This window comes from Stegodyphus dumicola, chromosome 9 (assembly GCF_044657685.1).
Source record: "Stegodyphus dumicola isolate Sdum_Otavi_A_Nest chromosome 9, ASM4465768v1".
Classification (NCBI taxonomy): Eukaryota; Metazoa; Arthropoda; class Arachnida; order Araneae; family Eresidae; genus Stegodyphus; species Stegodyphus dumicola.
Window position 1 is genome coordinate 30147213 of NC_140776.1, and position 26227 is coordinate 30173439.

At 31.4% G+C, this 26227-nt stretch overlaps 1 protein-coding gene across 1 annotated transcript in view; it reads left to right on the forward strand.

Annotated features, from left to right (window-relative positions):
- LOC118183159 (solute carrier organic anion transporter family member 74D-like) overlaps positions 1–26227 on the forward strand; it is a 31349-nt gene that overhangs the window by 1918 nt on the left and 3204 nt on the right. The window contains exons 3-8 of the mRNA XM_035352602.2: positions 8162–8338; positions 8472–8636; positions 11413–11599; positions 12115–12262; positions 13285–13463; positions 19113–19177. Coding sequence (XP_035208493.1) covers positions 8162–8338; positions 8472–8636; positions 11413–11599; positions 12115–12262; positions 13285–13463; positions 19113–19177 — 921 coding nt within the window. The remainder of the gene's footprint in view (positions 1–8161; positions 8339–8471; positions 8637–11412; positions 11600–12114; positions 12263–13284; positions 13464–19112; positions 19178–26227) is intronic.

The window sequence follows — 26227 nt, forward strand, 5'->3', positions numbered from 1 at the left end:
TATTTTTAAGTGAAAATAGGTCGATGCGCACATGGATACCAAGTATGTGCAATTCTTAAAAATGCATCAAGGAGTAGGTGATTCTGCACTTTACCCAAAATTCTATTGCTGAGTTTTCTTCATGGGCAATTCCCAAATTGTTAAATCCATAGGATATCAAAAAAGGATTTAAAAATAAAATAGTATTTCAATGGCGTCTTAAGAAATATAGAACTATATAAACTTACGAGATCTGAAATCAGCGCGGACGCTAGATTTGGCGCGCTGTTAAATGGGTGTGTTTGTTAGGTTTGGCGCTTTTGCGCGTACATTTTCACTGCAATTTTTGTACGGCCCTCGAAACCAAATAGTACCAAATTAACAGTACTGTAATTTAAATGTATTAGCTTCTATATATATACACATATATGCACACACATGCATACATTCATATATTTTTTAATCTAGTCATGATAGCACAACAGTACCAAAAAAACTCAATATTTCATAAATATAAATTTCCAATTTCAAATATTTGCTTCTGAAATATTGTCAACATCAGAGGCTAACTACAGACTTCTTTACAAAATGATAAAAAAATTAGAATATGCTGCTATTCATTTAATAGTTTATTGAAATCTGTGAAGCTTCTTTTTTTAATTCATTTTTAAAGAAATTTATATATGAGAAAAATTTTTGACACAATCTGTCATTACATAAAATAAATCTCTTTGACAAGGATCTCGCAGTACTCCGTTTCACATGCGATGTACTAGGATTGTTTATTTTCATTATAAGATATACGCTATTTAGTTTAAATTTGCATTTCCTATTAATATTAAAAGTCTCAATTTGTTTTGGTGATATTCATTTTTCTTTAAAATTTCTTTATTTGTTTTATTATATGTGCTTTGCGCATTCATGTTCAATTTTTGAGTTTGTATTTATGTGCTATAATCCAAAATTAATTCATTCAACAGTTTTTGAGAAATCGGTATTTTTATGCATGTAAAGATAATTTTAAGCACCAGTCTACAGTAGAAAAATTGTATTAATTATTTAATGCAAATTATAGTCAATGATTTCTGGCTGATTAAAAACTCTATTCATTAATTAAAAAATAATTACATCGCTATTAATTTAATTTTACACATGTGGAGGTCATTTTAAAATCCAAACAAAAGAAAGATATTCATGTTATCCTAACTTCGTGCCCTCATTATTTATATTTGTCTCACGAAGTTCTGGGTGTAGGAAATAATGAAATTTTCTTCTGTTTCTATGACAGTTTCTTAGAAAATATAATGGTATTCTAATTCATTATGTTCACTTTCAGTAGACTTGCCTTCATGAGAAGTAATAAAATTAGATTTGTCTGTGACATTTAATTCTTCTTGAGCCAAACTCTTATGCTATTTAAAAACTTCATTGACCACACAGATTGAAATTATAATAGTATTTATGCACTGCCCAACATAGAAAATGCGGTAAAAATATATTTACGGATGTGTCTTGGCGAATTTTGGCGGTACATGGACACTGAGTTAGCGCAATTCTTTGACTTGTTATTACTTTGTGTAGTGTCAATTTTTGAGCCAAAAATTGCCGCTACACAAATCCAAAATAACGAGTCAAAGAATTGCACAAACTTGATAACCATGTACACATCAACCTATTTTCAGTTAAAAAAAATCAGAGAATTTCACAAAACTAGGCAATGTGCACTCCCTTGACTTTTTTAACATTGATCTATATTCACTTAAAAAATCAAAGGAGCAGCAGCCAACAAAATATATATATATCAAAAAATTACATTTTATATCAAGCAGTGAAATAACATAAAAAAAAAAAGAAATTCATCTTAGCACTACACAAAAGAAATATCCACTTACCTTATTTACAAATTTATGTATCTTCAATCAAACAAAATTCCTTAACAGCATCCAAAAACTTACTTAAATTATATGAACTAGAATCTATATACTGGCATTGCCACATAAATTCACAAAAATAAGAGTAAAAAATATCCGTCATAGTTTCAGTATCACTGACATTCGACCATATGCATTTCCTTCCTACAAACAGGACACTTAACAATGGCTACTAAGTAAACCTTCATTTACACACCAGTCAATGCTTTTTATCCTTTCGTTCTAAATCGTGCAGAAACTTTAAATTAATCTTACCACATTCGGCCATTTTACTGTGTAAACCACAAACAACGTACTTATCCAGAATGCAACACACACTTTCCAAATCTTTTCCCATGATTCAAGTTGACCACAATCATGCAACCAATTACATCATAATAGGGTTTCCGTAGCTTTCAACTATTCAGGTTACCATAAATGAAACAACAACTTAGTGATAATCCAAATCTTAAATCTACTTTAACCGAAAATGCAACTTCAAGAAGCTTCGACTGTATAACATCATGAAGCTTTGACTGTATAAATATGCAAATGTCAGAAGATATGTTATGGAACAATTTATGCAGATGATGTAAGATGCAAGTTTGTTGCATCATTATAGCACAAGATAAAAGGGAAGAAAATGGCTGACAAACCAACAGTTGTTAACCCGGAATTTCGAGAAGTTCAGCATTCTAGAAGACATTTATGAATGAAGAGATGCCTTGACAGCAATATCGTAAGCAGTTTCAGCAAACAGACGATTTTATGAAGGGTCAAATTGTAGGTTTATGTATGGCTGGTTGGTCTTGTTGCTGTATTGTTATATTATCAATGTTGTATTGTTGCTGAAATGCATGTAGATGTATCCACTGTGCATAGTATTCGGTCTAGGTGGCTCATTGAAGGAAATTTAAATAGTTGTGAAAGATAAGGTCCATCTAGACATACTACAGAATGCATAGATTGATGCATATGAAGATAAGCGACGGTAGCTCTACAACTGACTATTGTGGACATTTTGCAGAAACTGCAACTAGTTTTGGGTGCTCCAGTATCTGGGAGAACAGTTTGCTGATGTTTGGTTAAAAGCGACTTGCACAAAAGCTGCCTTTTTCAAAGACTCCCATTAATGCCAAACCAATGATGTGAAAGACTGCCATGGCATCATCAGCAATCCACTTTGACATCTGAATGGCACAGTGTGTTATTCAGTAATGAGTTTAAGTTTTGTTTGTCTGGTTTATAGTTCCCAATTAAGAGGACTTTGGGGAGCTAGAGCCAATCTGACTAGTATTGCTGAATGCCATACCGCTTTTCAGCATGGCATAATGGTATGGAGTGCCATCAACCATGATAACAGGTCATCACTGTTATGCATCAGAGACCCATTGACAGCGTGAAGGTACCTTAATAATATGGTGTAGCTAGTTGTTCTACCTTACCTTCAGTGGCTGCGAAATGGTGTTTTCCAGCAAGGCAGTGGAAATCGCACACTGCATTAGTTAGCTGACAAGCTTTACAGCATATTCTGTTGCTTCTTTGGCCTACAATGTACCCTGATCTTTCACTAATCAATCATATCTGTAATGTGATAGGTCATCATTTGTCTGCTCTGCCCCTAATAAATAAACTAGAAATGTTCAAACTGTAAAAGATAAATTCTAATAACACTTTGATGAGCTCAAAATTAAGAAACACAGATTTCCAGGCTCTTCTGTATTTTGCTGCTTTTTCTTACATGCATTCCAAAAATATTTCTGTTGCTGGTCCTGTTTTGCAAGAAAATGATCTAAAGGCTGAATCTTAGTTTTGAAAAATTTAAGGCCTCAAATCGATAACTAGAATTTTTTTTTTTTTTTTTTTTTTTTTTTTTTTCTGCACCATAACCTTTTTAAAACTATGTATGCCTCTTTCAATGTGTGAAGAAAAAGAATTATTTAATTTACTTAAATTAGATTATTTTATTGAGTTCTTTCAAGTAAAAGATCTGTTTAAAAATAAAAAAAATGTTTTGGAGGAAAAACACAAAACAAACAGCTAACTATACATTATGGATCTACTCTGTTATGCGCCCTCAAGTCGGCAAATTACTCGTCAAACATTTTTGGCGAGAAACTCCACGCTGCCATATTACTATCTAAATTTTTTGTCTAGATTTCAAACTTTAAGCCTAAAATGTCTCCAAAAATGCAAGCTAAAAATCCGAAACAAAAACAAAAAAATTAGATAGCAAAAACGTAAAGTTTCTAACCAAAAATATTTGACAAGAATCCATATACCCAGCGATATGTTTTAACTTTAAAAAAATCTACGAATTGCAAAATATAGGCAGCTAAGGAATCTACGAACTATGCACAACTCGTTTTAATAAATTAACATAACAGCATTAAATTTCAAAGAATACCACGTACACAGTATCCTGTTTAGACTTTAAAAAAAATCTACGAATTGCACAATTTAGGCAACGAACGAATCTACGAACTACTCACACCTCGCTTTAATAAATTAACACAACAACAATAAATTTCAAAGAATACCATCTACACAGCGTTCTGTTTTAACTTTAAAAAACATCTACGAATTGCACAATCTAGACACTGTGCACTAATCAACAAAATGAACTAAAATAACTAAATTAATTTCAAACAATTCAAAAAAACAACAATAACGACAGAAATTCATACTAACAAAACAATGAACATAACATTCTACAAAATAAGAACAAGAATAAAATAAAATGCACTTACCATGAATTAATGCATTTTCGAACAGCAGAAATACCAATTTCATACTGCCTTTAACATGCCGCCATGTAATCAATATCATATTTATATGACAGCCAGACACACTATCCAGAAAATTCATACTATGGTTCACAAATAAATAAAATCACAAATAATCACAAATCCCTACTTCTATCATGCACAGCCACTAAAATTAATCTCGCAGACCTTCTTTCCATTCCTTCAAACACCCACGGCTCCTCAACAGGATGGCCAGAATGATATTTCCTTTTGCCGAACTTCAATTCAACAACTTCCACCATTTTATCTTTCCCACCTATCTTCTCAGACACAGACGTGAACTAACAAGCTCCAGGGAAAAATTTTTCAACGGCAACAGGGTTGCCATACAATACGCAATCGCGCCAAAAACCAGTGCAGAACACATATCACATTTGGTGAAATTAGGGTGTATATCAGAGTTGTACCAACATTATCTTGCAATAAACTAGAATTTGGAAAGCTACTTGTAATTGTAAAAGCAAGGGATTTTTTATTTTTAAACTATATTGATCTTAAACACTCTGTATGGAAAGGAAATAAAAAATGCCGGACGACTTGTGATGTAATGTCTTGTTGGCTTACATCTTTAAATGCAAACATGTTTAACTCCTTCACATCCAATCCGCCCCACACGGCCCTACATTGAAACAACCAGAACCGCCTGAAAACGGCCGAGATTGTAATCTTGTTTTCTTCCCTCCCCCTAAGATGTGCAGTGGCAGGTGCAGTTTCCCCAAATGCATTGTATCAGTTTATTGCAGACAGCTTGTCCTAAGAAATTTCTCATCTTTTCTTCGATCGTGACATTTAGTTGTTTTTCTTTTGTGGTACAGTGTGCTTTTAATCTTTAAACAGCAGTAAAAAAGCAGTTTAAAAATTTAAGGATTATATTTATTTTTAAACAATTTATTCCTTCCTATAAAAATTACGGAAATTAACAAAATCTCAGTCGTGATCATAAGAAAGGCTTGTTGGTCTGACGTTCAGAGTAGTTTTATAAGGAACGGGGTCAAAGGCTAATGGAATCTTTGTTAGAAAGTACAAAGGATGTCATTGGAAATCTTCACACCTATTTTCTCCATTAATGGATGGGGAGGGGAGGAAATTGCAGTGAAACTGGAAAACTATTTCGGTCGTTTCGGTATTTTGAGGACACAAGTTAGCGAAGGGTCTGGATTTCAAAGAGTTAAGCAAAGAAGAAGAGTTTTGCTCTTCTGCATATATAGATAATACTGCTTCTCATCCTTCCAACGTGAAATTTAAAAATATGTATATTGTATATATTCCTAAATTTATTGTAAATAAGTTGCATGTATTCCCTATCATATTTTACATCTGTATGTCAGTCATGTGTATGTCAGTTTGTATTAATTATTTGTAACATACTATTGTTTTTACAAGAGGTAGTAGCTCTGAAAATTAGTTAAAATAACAATTATAAAAACTTTTTTTCAATTTAAAATACTCTGTTTCTCTGAATAAGAGGAACTCCAAAATTTGCAGTCATACAAATGGTCTATTATATGGAGGCTTTATTGTACTTGTGAAAAAGTCTTTCATTCTGTGTAGTACAATAAAATAAGCTAAGTTTATGAATATGATTTGTATAAGATTATAAGAAATGTGATATCAAAGTTTTTCATTGATAAGATAAAGTTGAAATTATATATCAAGCAAACATAATATTTGGCAAGTATTTATTATTAACCCTTAGGGTTGTAGAGACATTAGGTATTTTTTGAAAAGAGAGAGACTTGAAAAATGAGCCATGCCTTCGCCGGGAATCGAACCACGGACCTCTAGAACATGTGCCCAGTGTGCAGACCACCACACCAAGAAGGCGGGAGAGACACCTTATATACTCTCCCTTTTAAAGGGCGACTGGGGTTTTAGGGAACCCAATCGCTAAATCCTGAGTGTAGAGAATCATCATCCAACACCCTTTTTAGTTCGGGCACCACTGTAGAGACATTACGTATTTTTTGAAAAACAGGAGACTTGAAAAATGAGCAATGCATTCTCCGGAAAGTGAACCGTGGACCTCTAGAATACGCGCCCAGCATGCGGACCACCACACCAAAAAGGTGGGAGAAACACCTTATAGTGTATGGATTTATTTGAAAAAATTCTTCTGTTGTCTTTTCACAAACAACAGTCACTGAAGTACTGGAAGAAACTTGCTGTTATAAATGATACCAATCACTTTTGCCATGAACAAGAAAAAGCATGTTTAATTTTGTCCTAGTTTGAATGATGATTAAGATTCATTATCCATAACTTGGGCAAAACAAGTGCATGACAAATTTCAGTCATCAACTGTATGCAAAGGGCCTTATGACACTTTTTTTTTTTTTTTTTTTTTTTTTTTTTGTTCCACCAAATTCAGAAGATATATTCTGTGTAGCAGCACACTTTTTCAGCACTTCACTACATTTTCTTTATATAATAAAGTGTCATTAAATTTGCCCAAGTTAAAAGAATTGGCAGCCATATATCAACAAACCGCCTTTTAAGGAATACAATGAACTGATTCTGATTTGAGATAGAGAATAGAAAGCTTAATTGTTCGTGAACACTGTTTTTTACCAGTATGCAGAATTGGGTTTGATGTTTTCTTACTCCGAAATATTTTTGTATATTTGTAATATAAATGATCCATCTAATCAATAATTAGAATAATCTTTCATTAACTATAAAACCTCTTTATTTTAAATGTGAAAATAATTAAGGAGCAGCACTGAGAAATCTATTGGGTTGAAACATAAGTAATGGCTGTTAATGTTGTGTTTAAAATTACATGGTAAAAATAAAATGTATTGACATAATTATTTTGTGTTATTGGAAAGAGAATCTTTCCCTCTATAAGATGGCATATTTGATTTTTTTGTCTGATCTAAATTTTGTTATTTTTTAGATAATTAAAATGGAGTGTCAGGTCGACAAAAATAAGCATTTTCAACACCTTCTTCTTTTTGCGTTTAATTGAGGCACAAATGCTGCAGAAGCTGCCCAAGAGATTTGTGAAGTGTATGGAGAAGGTGCAATGCCTGAACGAACTGCAAGAAATTCATTTGCCAAATTCAAAAACAGAAATTTTGACCTCGAAGACACTGCTCATTCCAGACGACCAAATGAGTTTGATGAAGAATGTTCAAATCAACTCTGCACAAAGACATGCGTCAAACGATTTGAGAATTAGCCAAACAAATGGGTTGTAGCCAAATGACTACAATTCGATATCTTGTATCTATGGGGAAAGTTCAAAAGCTTGGATATTATTGGCTAATTTATTGTTTTTTGTTTTGTTAAAATAAAAATTTTTTAATTAAAAAAATAGTCGTTACTTATGTTTCAACCCAATATAACAGTCTTCTGTTTACCAAAACTGAATTCAATGGAAAGGGGAATTATAAACTTACTTTGCAATTTATCTTAGGTATATCTTAATATAGTTGGTGTAAATATCTTTATTTATAATTGCAGTTGATCCTGGCTTTGATAATCGTGATTCTCGGTGGATAGGTGCATGGTGGACTGGATTTCTTTTCCTTGCAGTTTCTCTTTTCCTTGTGTCATTTCCTATTGCATTTTTTCCTAAGCAACTGAGAAGAAAAGCAGCTTCTGATGCTGAAACAGTTTCTTCAAAGAAATCTGTGAGTGGTAAGATTCATTTAAATAAATTTATAATAAATAAAATATGCAAACATGAAAAGATATTAACATTTCTGTCTTATACACATTAAATAAGTATGATTCTTTTATTTTGTAATTGGTGACATTTTTATATCTTCAGATTTGCTGCTTTCTTTGAAGAATATGGTCAAAAATCCAATTTTAGTGTTTCATACATTAAGCCTTGTGTTTCAAATTAATGGAATATTTGGATATTTTCTTTTCATGCCAAAATATATGGAGAGCCAGTTTCGGAAGACTGCGTCAGCTGCTAGTTTTTTCTCCGGTATGTATGTATAAAATAAATATCATTTAATGTTTCTAAATGTTTATATTAATTATTGCTTGTGCAGAAATTTTGTATTCTCTAATAATACATTTCTAACCCTAATCATTTTTTTTTTTTTTTTTATTTCTGAATAAAATGTGCCTCTATATTTTGTATGTTATGTAGGTCTCTACTTGCATATCATACAAGTCTTGAAAGAAGATGAAATACGAAAACAAATTCGTATTCCATAGCTTAGATATGTAGTCAATGGAAAAATTGGGAAGGCATAACAGAGGGGGAAAAAATCAATAAAATGTGGTGTAGCGACAAAATAAAACTTTGTGTAATGGCGATTTTAGCTCCAAAAATCTCCGCTACACAAAAACAAAATAACAAGTCAAAGAATTGCACAAACTTGGTATCCATGTACACATTGTCCTATTTTCACTTTAAAAAAATATCATAGAATTGCACAAACTAGGCATTGCGCACTGCCTTGACTTTGTCCGTGTACACATCAATATATTTTCGCTTAAAAAGGTCAAAGGAGCACCCAATTCTACAGTAGAGGCAAACAAAAAATACATAATCTCGATAAACTGCATTTTAAACCAAACAATGAATAACATAAAAAAAAGGAAAAACCAGTACTTTTCCGTTTCGCCGGCGCAGGCAATAAAGTCGCCAATAATGGTACAACTGATGCCAAACGGAATGTCATGGTAGGTAACCTTTTACCCCTCATCTTCAAAACAAGTCGCAACCATTTCTTATCAGATTGATTGTTTCTTTCAATACTGCCATACAATTACATAGAATTTTTACCCAGATAGTTCAATTTTATGCCCTAGGGCCATTCATGGTAGCGAATCAGGGTTTTGAATCATGAAAGCATAGTAAATTCTTAAATTAAAATCTTTTTACAAATTTATGGTCTTTTTTTTATTGGCTTTTTACAAAATTTTAAACAATATTAAAATGTTTATGCCTTCAAAATAAAAAATTCTTACAACTAACATTTGTTAATATTTTTTATGTGTATACTTGTATACGGTATATTGTTGCTAATAAAGTCTGCTTGGCGTGATTTGTGCCGGTGAAATGGAAGAGTACCGGAAAACCTTTTATGCATGTAAGCACTACGCAAAGCAAATATCCACTTACCTTATTTAGGAATTTCTACATCTTCAGTCTGTGGCACACAAAATTCCTTAACAGCATTCAAAATCTTCCGAAAATTATCTGAACTTGAATCCGTGTATCAGCATTGCCACATAAATTCACAAAAATAAGAGTAAAAAATATCCTCTGTAGTTTCGGACTGTCTGGAAAATAGCTACTAAGTAAACCTTCATTTACACACCAGTCAAGTAATGCTCTTTTCCCCTTTCGTTCAAAATCATACAGAAACTTCAAATTAATCTTACTACATTCAGTCATTCTACCATCTAAACAACAAAACAAGCAATGTACTTCCTAACCACCAAACATCCCATAATTCAAAATTTACAGCAATTATGCAACCATTTACGTCATAATAGGGTTTCCATACCATTCAACTACTCAGATTACCATAAATAAAACGACAACTTGGCAATAAATGAAACAGCAACTTTGTGGTAATACAAGGAGTACCCTTCAGTCTACTCTAACCGAAAAATTAACAATATTCCCTTATCTGGGTTATTTGTTCCAGCTCACATCGCTAATAATAGCGAATGCTGTGTATCCATGTCACATTGATAAATTTGATAAAGTTTAATTCGTAAATTTGGCAGATTAAGAAAACAGAAATATTAATAAAATAATCATAAAGTGTGCTGTACACTATATCACTTCATATACTGTATTGTTAATATAATAATTCAAAACATACGCTCCAAATTTCTTTGCCTTTTTCTCTAATGGATCGGCAAATCAGCTTCTTTTAAGTGTAAAAGCACTTGTAACATCACCTATCTTATGCTTGGAAGGTGCTGTAATGTAAATAAAAAATTTCTGAATCGTTCTTTTGAAAAATTCATTCATTAATCAACATGTGCACAACAGTTGTGAAAGAATTAATACTGAAAACATGAATGAATAAACAAACGAAAAGGAAAATGATACAAGAGAAGATAAATCTCTTTATATGTTTATTTCTTTTTTCATAGTATTTATGAATAATGTTGCTTGCAACATTTTCAGTATTGTAGAAGATATTTAAAGCAAACATTTATTATATTGTGCTTGAAATAATCTTTAGCCTTCAACAATTTAATTGAATTGAATGAGGCATATGATCTCAATTAATAAAATTAAAGTTTAAAAATGATTTTTTTTTTGGATGGTAAGCAAGCACAAGCATTATGATTTTGATTTATATTTTTTATTATTAAATGCTTAAAGGTGAACTCAATTAATGTGAGTAAATTATATTGATGATAAATAATGTAGCTTTATCTTCTGATTGCTCAGATTGTATGATGCAAATAGTCTTATCTGTTCTCTGTAATGTAAATTTAGTGCTTGCTTAATAGTCTTATTCTCTCTTTAGCTTTTTATATTTGATATTTTCATATTTGTTTTTTGTTGTGTATATTACATGTTTAATAAAATTGTTTGACTTTTGATAAAATTGGTACTGTGTTGTCATTATGAAATTTATCTTAAATTGTCTTAAACTATATCTTAAATTGTCTTCTGAAAACTTAAATTTGTCTTGCGAATGAATGTGGATTCATCCTTAAATTAGTTCCCATTTTAAGTAAGTTATTAACTTTATTACCAGTTTTCATTTTCTTTTATTCAGGCATTATTATAATGTTTGGTATTGTCATTGGAATATTTCTTGGAGGAATCTGTATCAGAAAATTTAAGCCTAAGCCACGTTTTCTGACAGGATACATGCTATTTGTGGAAACTTTTGCTGGGGTAGTTCTGTTTTGTGCTTTGTTCATGGGTTGCCAGTCTAGCATATCCAACAAAACTGTTTTTGAGTAAGTAATACTTTTTAAATAATGAATTTAGTTTGTCTTTATCTACCTCTTTAGAGCTGTCTTTTTACTGGAGTTTGCTGTAAACTTTTAATATATGATAATTTTTAAGTGTGAATTAAAATGCATTGTCTATGTGATCCAAAGGTGAAAGTTTATAATCAAAGTTTTTTTTTTTAAATGGATCTCTAACTCTTAATAATTTAGCATTCTTCCTTGTCAGTCACCAGAGCTAAGTGCCACGCTTGTATGACCTTTGTTCAGACTATGGATCATAATAAACTTGAGCTTCAGTTTTGTTTTAGTTCCTGAAATTTCATTAGATGTTTCTTCCTACTATTGTTTATTATTTGCTAAACCTTACAGTGATTGAATTTTAATTTTGTACTGCCATAAATTAATGATGAAGAGGAATTTTGCTTATTATATCTTGTTTTTAACACAAGAAGGCTGATTTAAAATACTTAATTTTTACAACTATTTTTGGAATTAAGTATATTTTAATGTTATTATTTTAGGACAAATCTCATAAGCCAGGAATGTAACAAACATTGTTCATGCAATGAAAATACATTTGATCCAATCTGTGATATTAATGGTACAAATTATTATTCTCCATGCGCTGCTGGTTGCAATAGCTACAAATTTAAATCAAAAAATAATATGGTGAGTAAAAATGTTAAGTTTTGGCCATTTTTCCTCCATAAGTTGTTATTAATGATATGCTTTCATCTTTTCCATATATATATATATATTTAAAGTCATAGATTTTATTCAGTATTATAAAACTGTAAGTACTGAATTCTTCACTAATAAATCATTTTGTAATTCATTTGTAAGCATTTTGTGTAAAAATTCTGAAAATTATTTATCAATGCTTAAAATTATAATTAAAAAAAGTTCAGATTTATTTGATTAAAAAATGCATTGATAAAAAAAGACCCGAAAATTTCGATGACATTATCTATATAGTATTTGATTTTAAAATCATGGAATGCTATGTGTGTTCTAGATTTAATTCAAGATGATGGAAGTTGGTATGTTGATAGTTTATGTACAGTTTCTGTCAGAAAATCCTCAATTGGAACAACTTTCCTTTTGTCAGAAAGACATCTATAATAATTCATTTATTTAGCTTTAATTAAATTAGCTAAAAAAAGTCTATTGCCTATATCTTATATTCTTTTACAAAAAGTAAAAAATTTTGATTTTGTGTGAAATAAAAAAAAAAAACTGGGATATTATTGTACAGTTTTCATGTTTATAAAGAGTTTTTTTTAATATAAAAATGAACCAGTTTTATATTAAAGTTTTCTACTTCTACTTTAGACTTTTATTTCTTCAGATTGCTAAGGATTGTATAAAAAATTACTGCAGATTTTTATGAATTAAATAATTGAAATTAATGCTTAGTACTATTTAATGTTAAACCGATAAAGCACATATCCTAATCTTCTTATATTTTATGTTAAATTTAATTGTAGTGTCAGTTTAAATTTTCAGATTGTCTTTAATGTATTATTTTTATTTGGTCAGTGCTCAACTAATAAATTTCTGTAAGTATATGTAAGTTCTATATATGATTGAAAATATATTTATGTAGTTTGTTAAGAGTAATCAAGTTTTAAATTTATATTTTTGGCATTATGTATTTATATTTATATCTGTATATGTATTAATATTTGCAGATTTTTAACAACTGTTCATGTCTACATCAGAGTGGTAACTTATCTGGAGAAACTTATGGATTATCATATGCGTTTTGTACGAAAGAATGCATTATGTTTCTGCCATATGTGGTGCTATTAAGCTTGAGCAAAGTGTTCTCTTCAACAGGCAAAGTTGGCAATATGTTAATTTTTCTAAGGTATAAATATCTTGAACTTTACTAGCCAGAAATATTAAGCTGCTGTGTAATCTGATATCAATATTTCATCAATAACTTAATCTCCGATTCATTAGGACTTCAGCGATTCCAGATTTTGAAATTATTATTTTATATCTAGTAAGGTGAATATGTAGAAATATGAAATAGTTGTTTATGAAATAATAAAGCATCTATATCTTTAAGAAAATCAAAATTTGCACACACACACACACACACACACAAAAAAAAAAAAAAAAAAAAGCCTTAATATTTATTTGTTTCTTTATTTAATTTTACAAACATTGTTTTTGATACAAGTTGTTTAAGTTGCTTCATTTTTCATGCAGATTCTTTAATTTTGAAGATAGACAATTTCATTTTCAGTTACAAGTTCCACTGTTCAAGTCCTGTAATTGTTATGTCTAGAATACCCACTAAATTTTTAGATGACTTTTTTTTTTTCATTCTGAACAGATTTCTGCTGAAGTCATAGATAATATTATGGCTTGTCTTTATTCTTCTTAAGTTACTCAGTTCTCGTAATTTTTTGTAAGTCATCTGACATAATTTCATTTAATATTCTTTTGCTGTTCACTTTTTATCTTCATTTATTTAATTTTTGTTAATTGTGTATCTTTTGAAAACGTCTTTAACCTTTTGGAGCAGCAGCTCTTGGTAACTTTTAGGCGAGCTTTCTACAATTTTTATTTTTTATTAAGAATTGATGTAGAGCAGATATAGTGGCATCATTTTGTAAACTCAAATTGTGCAACATTACAATTATTTGTAGTATTGGCTACATACAATATCCACACACAAATAAATTCCAAGTGTTACCATGAATAGTGAAGCTGTGGATTATGATACATTATGTGTTCAAAAGTATCCAAACATTCATGGAATAGTTATGGTACATATAATACCTATATGATTTAATTCATTATGGAATTGGACCTGCTTTGGCTGTTTGACATTTACCATTGCTGCCTTCTAAATTTTGGCACTTGCCACTGAAAGACCCCTTCATTCTTTCAGAAGAGCAGTTATTTTGAGTGATTTATCAGTGATTTTGAGTGATGAGATCTGCCTTGTAAACAACAAACCAGTTGTTCTGTAGGCTTAAGATCATGGCTCTAAACCAGCGAGTCCATTTCCTTAACATGCATATTACAAAGTCATCTATTAATAAGCATATGCTTTGTACATTGTACTAAAACAGGATAGCCCCGTGTCATAGTGCTGTCACAGTATAGATAGTAATGAACTCTCTTAAATGAAATAGATTGACCTCTGTGTTCATATTTCTCTGCCAGGAACCTGAGGACTATGACCGAACTGCTAGAAATAAAATTGTATTATAATGCTTTGTCCACCCAACTTGACTTAATGGTATTCTTCAAACTTAAACGCAGACTTCTAGATAATGTTCTGGAATTCATGGTTCTACATATTAGGCTACCTTTTCTTGAAGTTTTGATTGCATCTTGTTTTACACTGTGCTGACCAATGCTTATCTAAATTTACAGCTCTCAATGAATGGTCGCTGTGCTGATATAAAAATGTATTGTGGAATTTTTCATAAATATTTTATAAAAATTCTAATCTCATGCAGTTTCATTCCACTGCTCTTACTTAGTTACACTTACATCTACAAAATGGCTGTTGTCTGTCATTCTCCATGGTGTATTTAAACTTGATTGAACAGATATAATTCCCTCAGCTTTCCACTTTGAAGTAATATCATTCACAGTTGGACATATCAGCTTTAACGTGATAAATTGCTGCAAATGGATTTTCTGCAGCAGAAACAACAAATCACCCCTCCTCTTTCCAATTCATCGAGCTGATTTTCTCACTTATTTTGCATTTAAAATATGCAGTGATTTCTGAATTCCATGTTATCTTTTTATGTCCAATTTAGTGTGTAATGCTAGGTTATTAGGCGAATCTGCTACTTCCCAGAAATCTAGCTCATGTCTTTCCTCTCATTTGCTCCATTTAATATGGCATTTGAAACTAAATTCTTATGTTTTAAACATATGAAATTTTTTAAGTCTTCAATTTTTATTTAAATGCAAGTGACAAAAATTCATTACCAAATTTATACATATTAAGTATAATCTTAAATCTTCTGGAGTTTTCAAATTTATGCAAAAATCCATATTGTCACTTTTCTGTTCCATTATTATTGATGTCGTCATCTGGAATATGTGCAAATGTTTTTCAAATCTGGCTATGAATTATACCATCTTCCTTTAAAAGTTGATAATTGTACATCTACATCCATTGAACATTTTTATATCAGCACATTAATCTTGGTCTAGAATCCAAGTATCCTCTCTAATTAATAAAAATATTTGTATTTCTAAAATTTAAAAATTCATTGCTTAGTCATCTAGAGCTATTTAACCCTCTGAGTGGCATGACCGGCTTTATCCGGTCATGAGATTCTTGGTTACGAAAATAGAGGCCAAAATAAGTAATTACATAAATTTAGCTAATAAGTGCTGCATAAATACAGGTCTTCATGACAAATCCCAAAACCTGTGTCATTCAGAGGGTTAAATTGATGATCTTTCAACTGAATTTATAGTTAATATTTCAAATGTTATTTTTTCTGAAGATCAAAAGAATGTATTAAAATTGAATTACCCCCAGCTTCCTTTAAAAGTTGCTAATTCTACATCTGTATTCAATGAACATAAATCTTCGCCTAGAATCCAAATATACTGTCAAAGCAATAAAGATTTTCTTGTTACTAACGTCCAGAAATTCATAACTAAGTCATCTAGAGCTATATAATTTGATAATCTTTCAGCTGAATTCATAGGTAGTATTTCTAATGTTATTTTATTCAGAGGGTCAAAAAATGTGTTAAAATATAATTTTATTTTTTTTCACTAACATTAAAACTTCTTTTTTCAAATTCTTGTATATATACAGAGTGTATCAGTACAGCTATGACTGACTTTCAGGAGAGATAGAGTACATCTAGACGATAGGAAATCATATAGCAATTGAATGGTTGGAAACACTTTCCTGGCATGGTACTGATGACACAGAACACAAAAAAGGAATTACACAAACAGTGAGACAAAACATGGTGATGCGAGAGAACTCTTTGCTTCAGAAACAGAACTTTAAGTTCATGACATGGGAGCAGAAAGAACAAAATGCATTTAATATAAATCTATGATAGGTTATAATACAATTCAAACAACCTTGAAGACATAGAAAAGATTATTTTCCACATTATATGATGATCTTGCTATGGCAAGAGTCTCTCTAGTCAAGTGTTTAAGAGCATTCTGAGTTCTTGCCTAGTCTGAAATAGTTATGCTGTCTTAATTTTTTAGTTGTGTTTTACATCCTGTGATTTGTTACAGTTGAAACAATATCAGAGGAGAAATGGGATCATTGCTCCATCAGCCTGCCTGAAACTGAGAGGCTTTGGTGGCAGACACAGTGCTGATTGCTGAAATCTCTTGATGCTGGCCGTGAAGTAATGATTCTTCTAATGTCAAGTGGAGCCATTAGCTGAACGAATTATTGCTGCTGCAATGTTAAAGCCTGTTGCCTTACATCTCACAACAACTTGAATACTGCGACCTATGCACACATAAGTTTCTTATCTCTGTATGGTCTGCCAAAACCTAATCAAAGATTTTGTGAATGCTATAGGCAAGAATACTCTGCTTACGTCAGATATCATTATTTAAAGCTTAGTGATGAAAAACAGAAAGAGGGAATATTCATTGGCTTGTTAATTCAGAGATTCTTAGAAGTTTAAAAAAAAAAAAAAAAAAAAAAAAAAAAAAAAAAACTCTTCCAAGAAGTTAAATCATGATAAATATACATGAGAGAGCAATAATGAAACAAATACTGACAATTACCTCAAGAATTCCTAAGGGATTACCACAAGCTGAAATGCATAACATCTCTGAAAAGTCGTTTTCTGTCTTCCTATTTGGGTTTTTGCTGTGAAATCATATAGTTGTGAGTAACAAAGGGGAACATCTTCAATATATATTTATAAATGGAGCTAATGTGTTAAGGTAGTGGAAGCATAAATTGATGGGTAATAACTGTTAATTTCTAATTAGTGAAATTGACAACCTGTGGGGAAAAAAATCAATTTAAATAATACCTGTGGGAAGTATCAATTCTTTCTTCATTACCTGTGTGTTTTCCCTTGGCATCAATATATGTATTGTGCACTATTAAATCTGCAGTTTTTTTTTTTTTTTTTTTTTTTTTTTTTTTTTTTTTTTATGATGCAAATCTATATTTTTTTTAGTATATTAAATGAAAAACCTGATAAATAATAACTTTTAAATATAGCATTTGTATTAAAAGATATATTCTGAATAATCATTTATTGTAATATGTATTACCTTTTGTGATACATGAAAGTATTATGTGACCATTTCATACTTACATTGGCATTTATTAATTATATTACTTTATAACTTACTGGCATAATTACAATTATATGTTAACAAAGTTAGAATATTTTCACTCTATGCTGGAATCCATCTCATTTGTGTCACATAAAATCATAAAATGTTATTAATTTTTTACTGTAATTTTTTGTGTTTGAAAAGATCTGCTGAATTAAAATATGCCATTCACATGAAATTTCATGTAATTAAAAATGAAATCAGAATATTTCCTTTAAAAAGAAAGTGATATAAAATAAAAGCACACGTCAATCTTCTCAAAACATAAAATGTTTGTTTTGAACATTGATCAATAAAAGTGCCCATCTTAAAAGCAAAATTGTAATTTAATCTCCTTTCCCCCCGACCAGAAAATATTTTATCTTTTCATACCTCATTCAGTTTTATTAACTCACAGCTGTTCTGTACACATGTTAGTGAGCTATATTGCTCATTGTTACAGGTCATCTTTGATTAGACCCGTTACAGTTCTGCACCCTTTGTCTTTAAGCAAAAGTCTGCCCACCAAAACTTAAATATGTCATTTAGAAACCACTACATTGCATGATGGTATGTTATAATAAATAACAACATTAACTGAGCAATTTTTTTAGGTTAGTGTAATTCTTAATTCCTCAGTTTTATTTTGAAGCCCCATAGGAGTAATATTTGTTACAAATGATTTACTATCATTTCCCCCCCCCACAATTACTAATATTTTCTTAGTTAAATATTGTTCTTGCTTTCCATATGTTTATACTTCCTACATAGGTTTCTTATAGTTTAATTTCAAAACCAGTAATGTAGAATATTTTAAACTAGATGCAATTAAGTTCCACATTATTAATAGAAAAAGGAATTTTATCTCAAGCTATTCCACAAAATTTTAAGCAGTACCACATATTTTTACTCTGTTGGCCTAGCTTAGAATTGCATGTTTTGAGAACATTTTATTCTTTAAATCCAATAGCACTTTATTTTAAAATATTTGTGAAATTTTAAAGATAATTCTATAATATAATGTCCATTTATTTGTTCATATTATTGGTAAAATACGTGAATGCATTAAATGAGTCTCGTATTAAGATATTTAATATTGTGTACCCCCAATTTTTTTTAATATTTAAATTAGAATGCACTATTTTTATCTTTTCAAATGCATTACTTATAATTCTCTAATGTATATACTAATTATGTGCATTAATTTCAGATCTGTAGATGAAAAAGAGAAAGCTTTTGCTCTTGCTACTGTTCAATTTGTCATTTCAATTTTTGGTAAGAAATCATTTTGGAAATCTTTTATGTTATTTTGACATTTATTTAAAGTCTTGATAAACACAATTTAAATTGAACATTTCTTAAACTTGTAAGTACAGATAAGACCCTGCTTAATGCTATTTCAGTATTGTGTGATAGTATTAGAAAGTTCTAAAATCACACGAGGTATCAGTTCTACTTCTACTGGGTGGTAATGCTAAAGGAGACTTTATATTATAATCATTTCTTTTTATCATTTCTAATCCTCAAGAGCATTGAAGGAATTTCAAGATCACATAATCACCAGAAACTTAGGAATCTAATAAAAAGTCTAGAACCATTACAAAAATATTTGAGAATTGATTTACAGAAGATTTTTTCCAATCTGATCAACGCTACTGTGAATTAAAAAAACTAGAACCAAAAGTTTTACTTTTGATTAATTATGGTCCGAGCCATACTACTCAACAACATGCATTCCAGTAGAAGTGGTTTTCTTACTGCCGAACATTCCTTCCTTAATTCAACCGATGAATAGGATTGTCATTTCATGTTTTAAAGCTTTTTATCTAATGTAGGCATTCCAGCATCTGATTGCTTATCAATATCTCCTATCAGTTTATCTCTTATCAGTTTTTATAACTGATAGGAGAAGAAAAACAATCCAATTGTGATTTTTGGAAAACTATGATATCATGGATACTGTAGACAGCATCAGTCTTTCTTGGAATGAGTTGACTGAGAGAGGTTTGAATGGATTATGAAAGAATCTGTGGCTGGAGCTGAGTAACAGTGTTTATTTGTGGGGGGGGGAACTAAAAATTTTATCTTTAAGGGCCTCCAGCAGTATATGTATATATATAACAAAGTCCAAAATCTGGACTCATAGGGACTTCAGAGATTTCGGATTTGGGATTTTCCGAAATATTAGATTGTCAGGTTAAATCTAGTAAAATGACCTGCAGAATTATAAAATTTAAAATATGAAATAGTGGTTTATGAAATAATGAAGTATTTATAAGGTTAAGGGAATCAAAATTTGCCAAAAAAAGAAAAAGAAAAGAAAAGAAAAAACTGAATATTTATAAGTTTTCTTTATTAAACATTTTTTCCTGTGCAAGTTGCTTCATTTTTGGTGCTAATATTTTTTCTTTTATTCTGTAGATAGATATAATTTCTTGTTCAATTAAAAGTTCTATTCTTCAGGTCGTTTAATTGCTATGTCGAAAATTCCTACTAAATCATCACTTGAAGTTTTTTTGTTATCTATTGCTTTCTTCACTATTGATAGTAATATTTTCTGAATTTAGAACCATATTACAAATTTTGCTATCTGTTAGTTTGATTGGTGATTAGGACACTTTCATCGCAACGAAAGACTTCTGTTATAGTATCTTCATTTATCACCATTCTTTATGTTGTTTTTGAAATTTTTGTTCTTTAAAAAGCCATAAGAGTTAAACATAGTATTACATGTAGAAACGAGGTTATCTGCTGCAGAAGTACAAATTGCACTAAGTTGAAAACATAAGATTTAATCAATGACTTTCTTTCAGTTTAACAAAATAGATAAGTATATCGTGTCAGACTATGACACATTAGTGAAATTATACAATGGCTAACATACGAATCTACTTGACTGATACAACATGATTTGAGTCTTCTTAACAGTTCATTATGACAGGCAGGTAATTGGCGATTTATAAAAGTTATCCAGAAGGCTTGGCTAGATTCTTATTACTATGTAGTCTTGCAGTGTGTTGTTCCATGTTAGGACTCTATCATCACATTGCTTCAAGAGAATCATGGCTACTAACCATGTCGACAAACACCTTGGATAGGTATAGCACTAAGGACAGTCTTCAGCACAATCAGAACTGGGAAGACACACAACCCTTCTCTCCGTCTTCCGCGCAGCTATATAGTTCACCTTTTCTGCTCAGCACAGTCACAGATGCTGGAGTGTAAATTTTCAACACTTCACAAATTCTATTAATTTAAAAATTTTCCTTTTTGTTTGTTGTCTGAAAACCTTCAAATTCACTATCATGCTAATGCTTAACTAGTGTCTGCTATATACTATTGTCATTGTTTCATGAGATTGGTGACTAAAGACATGTTGTTCCACTAAATTTTGTCTTGTTTCTATTGCATGCTAATGAAATTAGGCCTCAATGTATTATTTTAGGTATTTTTTATACTCATGCTATTTCCTGCATATGCCTAAGGCTTATTTGAGTTTCAAATAAATAAATTCCCACGTGTACATAAGGCTTATTCAGAACTGGTGCTAGACATTTTGCAGGCCGGTGCAGTTCCTGTGTGTCCTAAATTCTAAACATTTTGCTTCTGCTAAATTTTGTGCCCCAGTGCTTTCCCTAAATTCTAAAGATTTTGCCATCTCTAATTTTATCCTTCAGAGCTTCACTAAATTCTAAAAATTTTACCCTTAAATTCTGTCTTCCGGCTACACTAGCTATAGTGTGTCCTGTGCTTATCTGAATAACAAATCAGTTATGCTCAGTTCAGACAGCACTAATGTAATCTTTTTAGCCTGTGAGTATCATTTACAAACTCTCTCGCTCTTTTTTTTTTTTTTTTTTTTTTTTTTTTTTTTTTTCTGGATATAAAAAAAATTTTTTTTGTTAACATTTCTCCCTCTCGACACATTTTAGTGCAGTTAGCCGAAGTACGTAATCATCATCAAGATAAAAAGTTACCATGCTTGGTTTGGTATTCATTCATTGGGTGAATCATTTCTCAAACTGTCTTGTGCTGAAAGTCACACAGTGATGAAAATATATAAAAATTTGGGAGGTTGGCCTCAGGGATATTAATTATTTTGTTGGTGTAATATCAACAATGTTTTCCTGTAGGATGCTTTGGTTTGAAATACATGCCAAGCAGAAAGTCAGCTACAGAGTCAAATTATTTATCATACAGTTTTATGCTAATAAATGTGTATTTGTTCAATATGGAGATTGATTGCAAGAACCAATAGCTGCATATGTCTTAAGTTCTTAAAGGATGATTAACGTTGACGAGTGGTATCAGTTAATCTGACTCCATAATTGGATGAAACAGCACTGATATAAAAATATATTTTATTATTCACACTGGAATGAGACTTGTACCAGGAGCATTGCGTAGCGATCTTTTCACTCCGACGGCGCCAGCCAAGAAGAGGCTGTGAGGTTAGACAGATGTTGTTGCACCTCTTGCTGATTGGCTACAGAAGTGACGAAGTCACAATTACAAACTGCAATAAATATCTACAATATATACAGAAAATGATGATGTAATAGTGCAATATAGAATATGAAGTTCACTATAGTAAAAATATATTGTATGTGGTATAGATATAGTAGAAACATATGCATAATACAAAATGTTATAGTATAAGTTTCTACTCAAAGTATGGCATCTGGGGCTAAATGCCTTGGAAATCGGACTTTATGCCCACTTTTAATGGTAGATGTTTGATTAAAACATTGTGGGGAAGGAGTTGAAACTGGAGGTAGAGATGAGGTATGAGTAACGTCATCTGGCAGGAGGTAAGCGAGTTTTACGCAATCAATTGAAACTGTAGTACGTTTCCCATTTACATCAATAATAAAATTCTATTTACTGTAAACTGTATACATATGCAGATTTTAAGGTCTGGTTTATGACATCACTTGTTACTAGATCGGAAGGTAATCTTAATGGCTTGCCATAGACAAGTTGAGCAGAAGTTGCTTTGTCATCATTCTTAATAGCTGAGCATATGCCTAAGAGGACAAGTAGAAGAGTTACAGTCCATGTTGCTGTATTATGGGCTGTTTTGAGATGCCGATGGAAGCATTCGATAATTCCATTTGACTGTGGGTGATATGCAGAGGTTCTAATCCTGTTGCACCCAAGTGTGCGAGTTATATCTCTAAAAAGATTAGATTCAAAATTTTTACCCTGGTCAGATGTAATTGTAACTAAGCATCCAAATCTTGATATCCAGCCGTGTACTAAAGCACGAGCAGCTGTTTCTGCAGTCATGTCTGTTTTTGGAATAACTTCTGGCCATCTTGTGAACCAGTCTACAATAATCATGCAAAACTGTTTTCCGTCAGGTGGAAGTAGAGGGCCTATAAAATCTATATTATATATTCATATGTATGTAAAATGAGCATCGAGTTCAGCAAATGTGCCGATGGATTTGGTGTGTTTGTCGATTTTTGCTCATTGCCACTAATCACAACTCTGCACAAAAGATATTTCTTTTCTCCTTCCTGGCCATACAAAACGTTTAATGATTAAATCAATGAAGGATGAGATACCTGGATGACAGAAAAAATGTAAAGTTTTGAAAACTGTTAATCTCATAGACTGAGGAACAAAAGGATGGGGATTGTTGCGTTGAATCTACCTGAATATTATTTCATTCAGTCGATCTCACCTTTAAATTAAATCTGATTCCATTCTATAGCACTTGAAAAGAAATATTTTTAAATAAACAATTGCATTTTCTTGCTTAAGAAAGCCAAACTTTATTTGCTTATGCACATAAGGAAATCAAAACCTTATTCTCATTTTTCTTACTGTTGCCAAACTACAAAAGCAAAGCTCTGTCTAAAAAGGAACGCAACGGCTGTTGAATATCATTAACAAATATAAATCATGGAGCTCACAACAGGGATGTTTTTGTGACATGTCACAATACAGATGAATATTCTCAAGAGAAAAATAATGTTTCTCTAATTTTAGAGAGGATGAGTGTTGAAGTTCTTCATGGCTTAATTGTGCAGCAGCGAATTTTTGAAAATGGATCACAGTAGATGAAATATCATCTATCTCAATTCGGGAAAATGCATCAGTGACAATGTTATTAGAGTCTTTAGTATATTCAATATGAGTAGTAAACTGAGAGATAAAATCCAAATGTTATAATTGACGAGGACTGCATTTATTAAGATGTTGCTGGAATGCAAATTTAAGCGATTTCTGATCAGTATAAATGATAAAATTTCTCCCTTCAAACATGTGCCTGAATTTTTTTACTGAAGAATACATAGCATAGAGTTCATCGTCATAAGTGGATCAATTCCTTTGATATTTGCTTAGTTTAGCTGAATAGAAAACTATAGGTTCCCATTGTTGTTTAACAAGTAGCATGAGCGAGCCGCCGATTGCTACATCAGACGCATCGACCCATAGACTTAATTGTGCACCGGGCATGGGATGCCATAACAGGGTTGCTTTAGCGATAGCTTCCTTAGATGCTTTGAAGGTGAGTGTTGCTTCATTGCCCCATTGTAACTGCTCAGTAGAAGCTTTGGAATAAGTTTTTTTTTTTTTTTTTTTTTTTTTTTTTGTATGGCCTTCAAGGAATTTGACTAAAGGTGCTAGAATATGAACAGCTTTGGGAAAACGTCTATAAAAATTAAATAAAGTTAAGAATCGGTGTAATTGTGTGAGAGTCTGGCGCTGAGGAAAATCTAGGATGCATTTTACATGATCTGGGAGGGGTTCAATTCCTTTACCCGATAACTTAAATCCTAGAAAATCTATGATAGACTGACCAAATTTGCATTTTTCTACATTTATACATAAACCATATTCTTTAAGTTTAGAAAATATCAGGTGTTGTGAGTGTTCTTGTTCATTATTAGAAGCTATAAGAAAATCATCAATAAATGCATACATAAAAGCAAAGTGTCTAGTGACTTCATCGATAAACCTATGAGGAAGCATTACAAAGCCCAAACTCCATTCTCAAACTTTCAAACAAACCAAAAGGAGTACATATATCTTTTTTATGTATAACATCTGGATTTATGGGAATTTGGTGATACGCTTTTACGAGATCAATGTGACTAAATATTTGTTTACTATATAATTCTGAGGTAAAATCAGCTATGCAAGGAATAGGATATTTTTCTTTAAACAGTCTGTGCATTAAGAGATTGATAATCGCCAACAGGTCTCCATTCAACAGACTTTTCTTGACCCTTTCTTGGATACCATGTGCAAGGGTGATGAATAGTGGCTTTTTGAAGGTCTCATATGACCCAATTGGATTTTGCACTGAAATTCAGCTTTTGCAATTTTGAGGCAGTCAGGAGCTAAACGTCTAGGTTTAGCAGCAACTGGAGGACCTTTAGTATTTATATAATGCACAGTATTGTGCTTCAGAAGTTCATTGGGATTCGGTAAGTTAGTAATATCAGAATATTGTAACAATAATTTACCAAATCCGTTATCAACACAATATTTTACAGAAAAAATGTTACAAGTATTTAATTTGGCAGTTACTTTAAAATTTGTTGTTAAATCAATTAGACGCTTGTTACGTAAAGGAGATAAGTTAAAGTAATATAAAAAATCTGCAATTATGATTGAGCATGTAACATTAAAAATATAAAAAGAGAAAGTAAAATTGCATCTTAAACCAAAATTAACAGATATTGTTTTGCGACCATACACATCAATAGACAAAGCATTGGTAGCACGAAAAGTTTGGAGTACTGGTGCCTTCATTTCAGATTTATTTGCAACAATTAAACTGGCATCACTCCCCAAATCTATTAGAAAACACCTACCTGTTGATTGGTCACTAATGAAAAGGTGGTGCCATGTACGAGGACAGGAAGAGTCGGTCGCCTCTACTCTCCTTTTTCAAGTTTCTCTTGTAGGCACATGAAGAAACGCACTTTTTTTGCATTATCCTTGAATTTTCAATGATACCAGCACAAAATTTTGTCATGCGATTTGGAATATTTGCAACCAGCAAAATTGGTACGAGAGCAAAATTGGTAAACTCCTGGAGCAACTAAGTTCAGACATTTCTTTTCTAAGAACTTTGATTTCTTCACGAAGTTTAGCTGAAGAAGAACAGTTGGCATTTGTCAAAGAAGATTCATTGTTAAAGACGATGGCGGATATATTCATGTTGTTGGTAGCTAAAATTTGATCAGCTACTTCCGCAGCTTTGTCCGAAGTAATAAGAGAGATGGAAGCTAAAAAAATTTGAATAGGAACAAGCTTCGCTTGATTAAAGAGTTCAAATAAAAGTGAATCTTCTATGTTGTGATT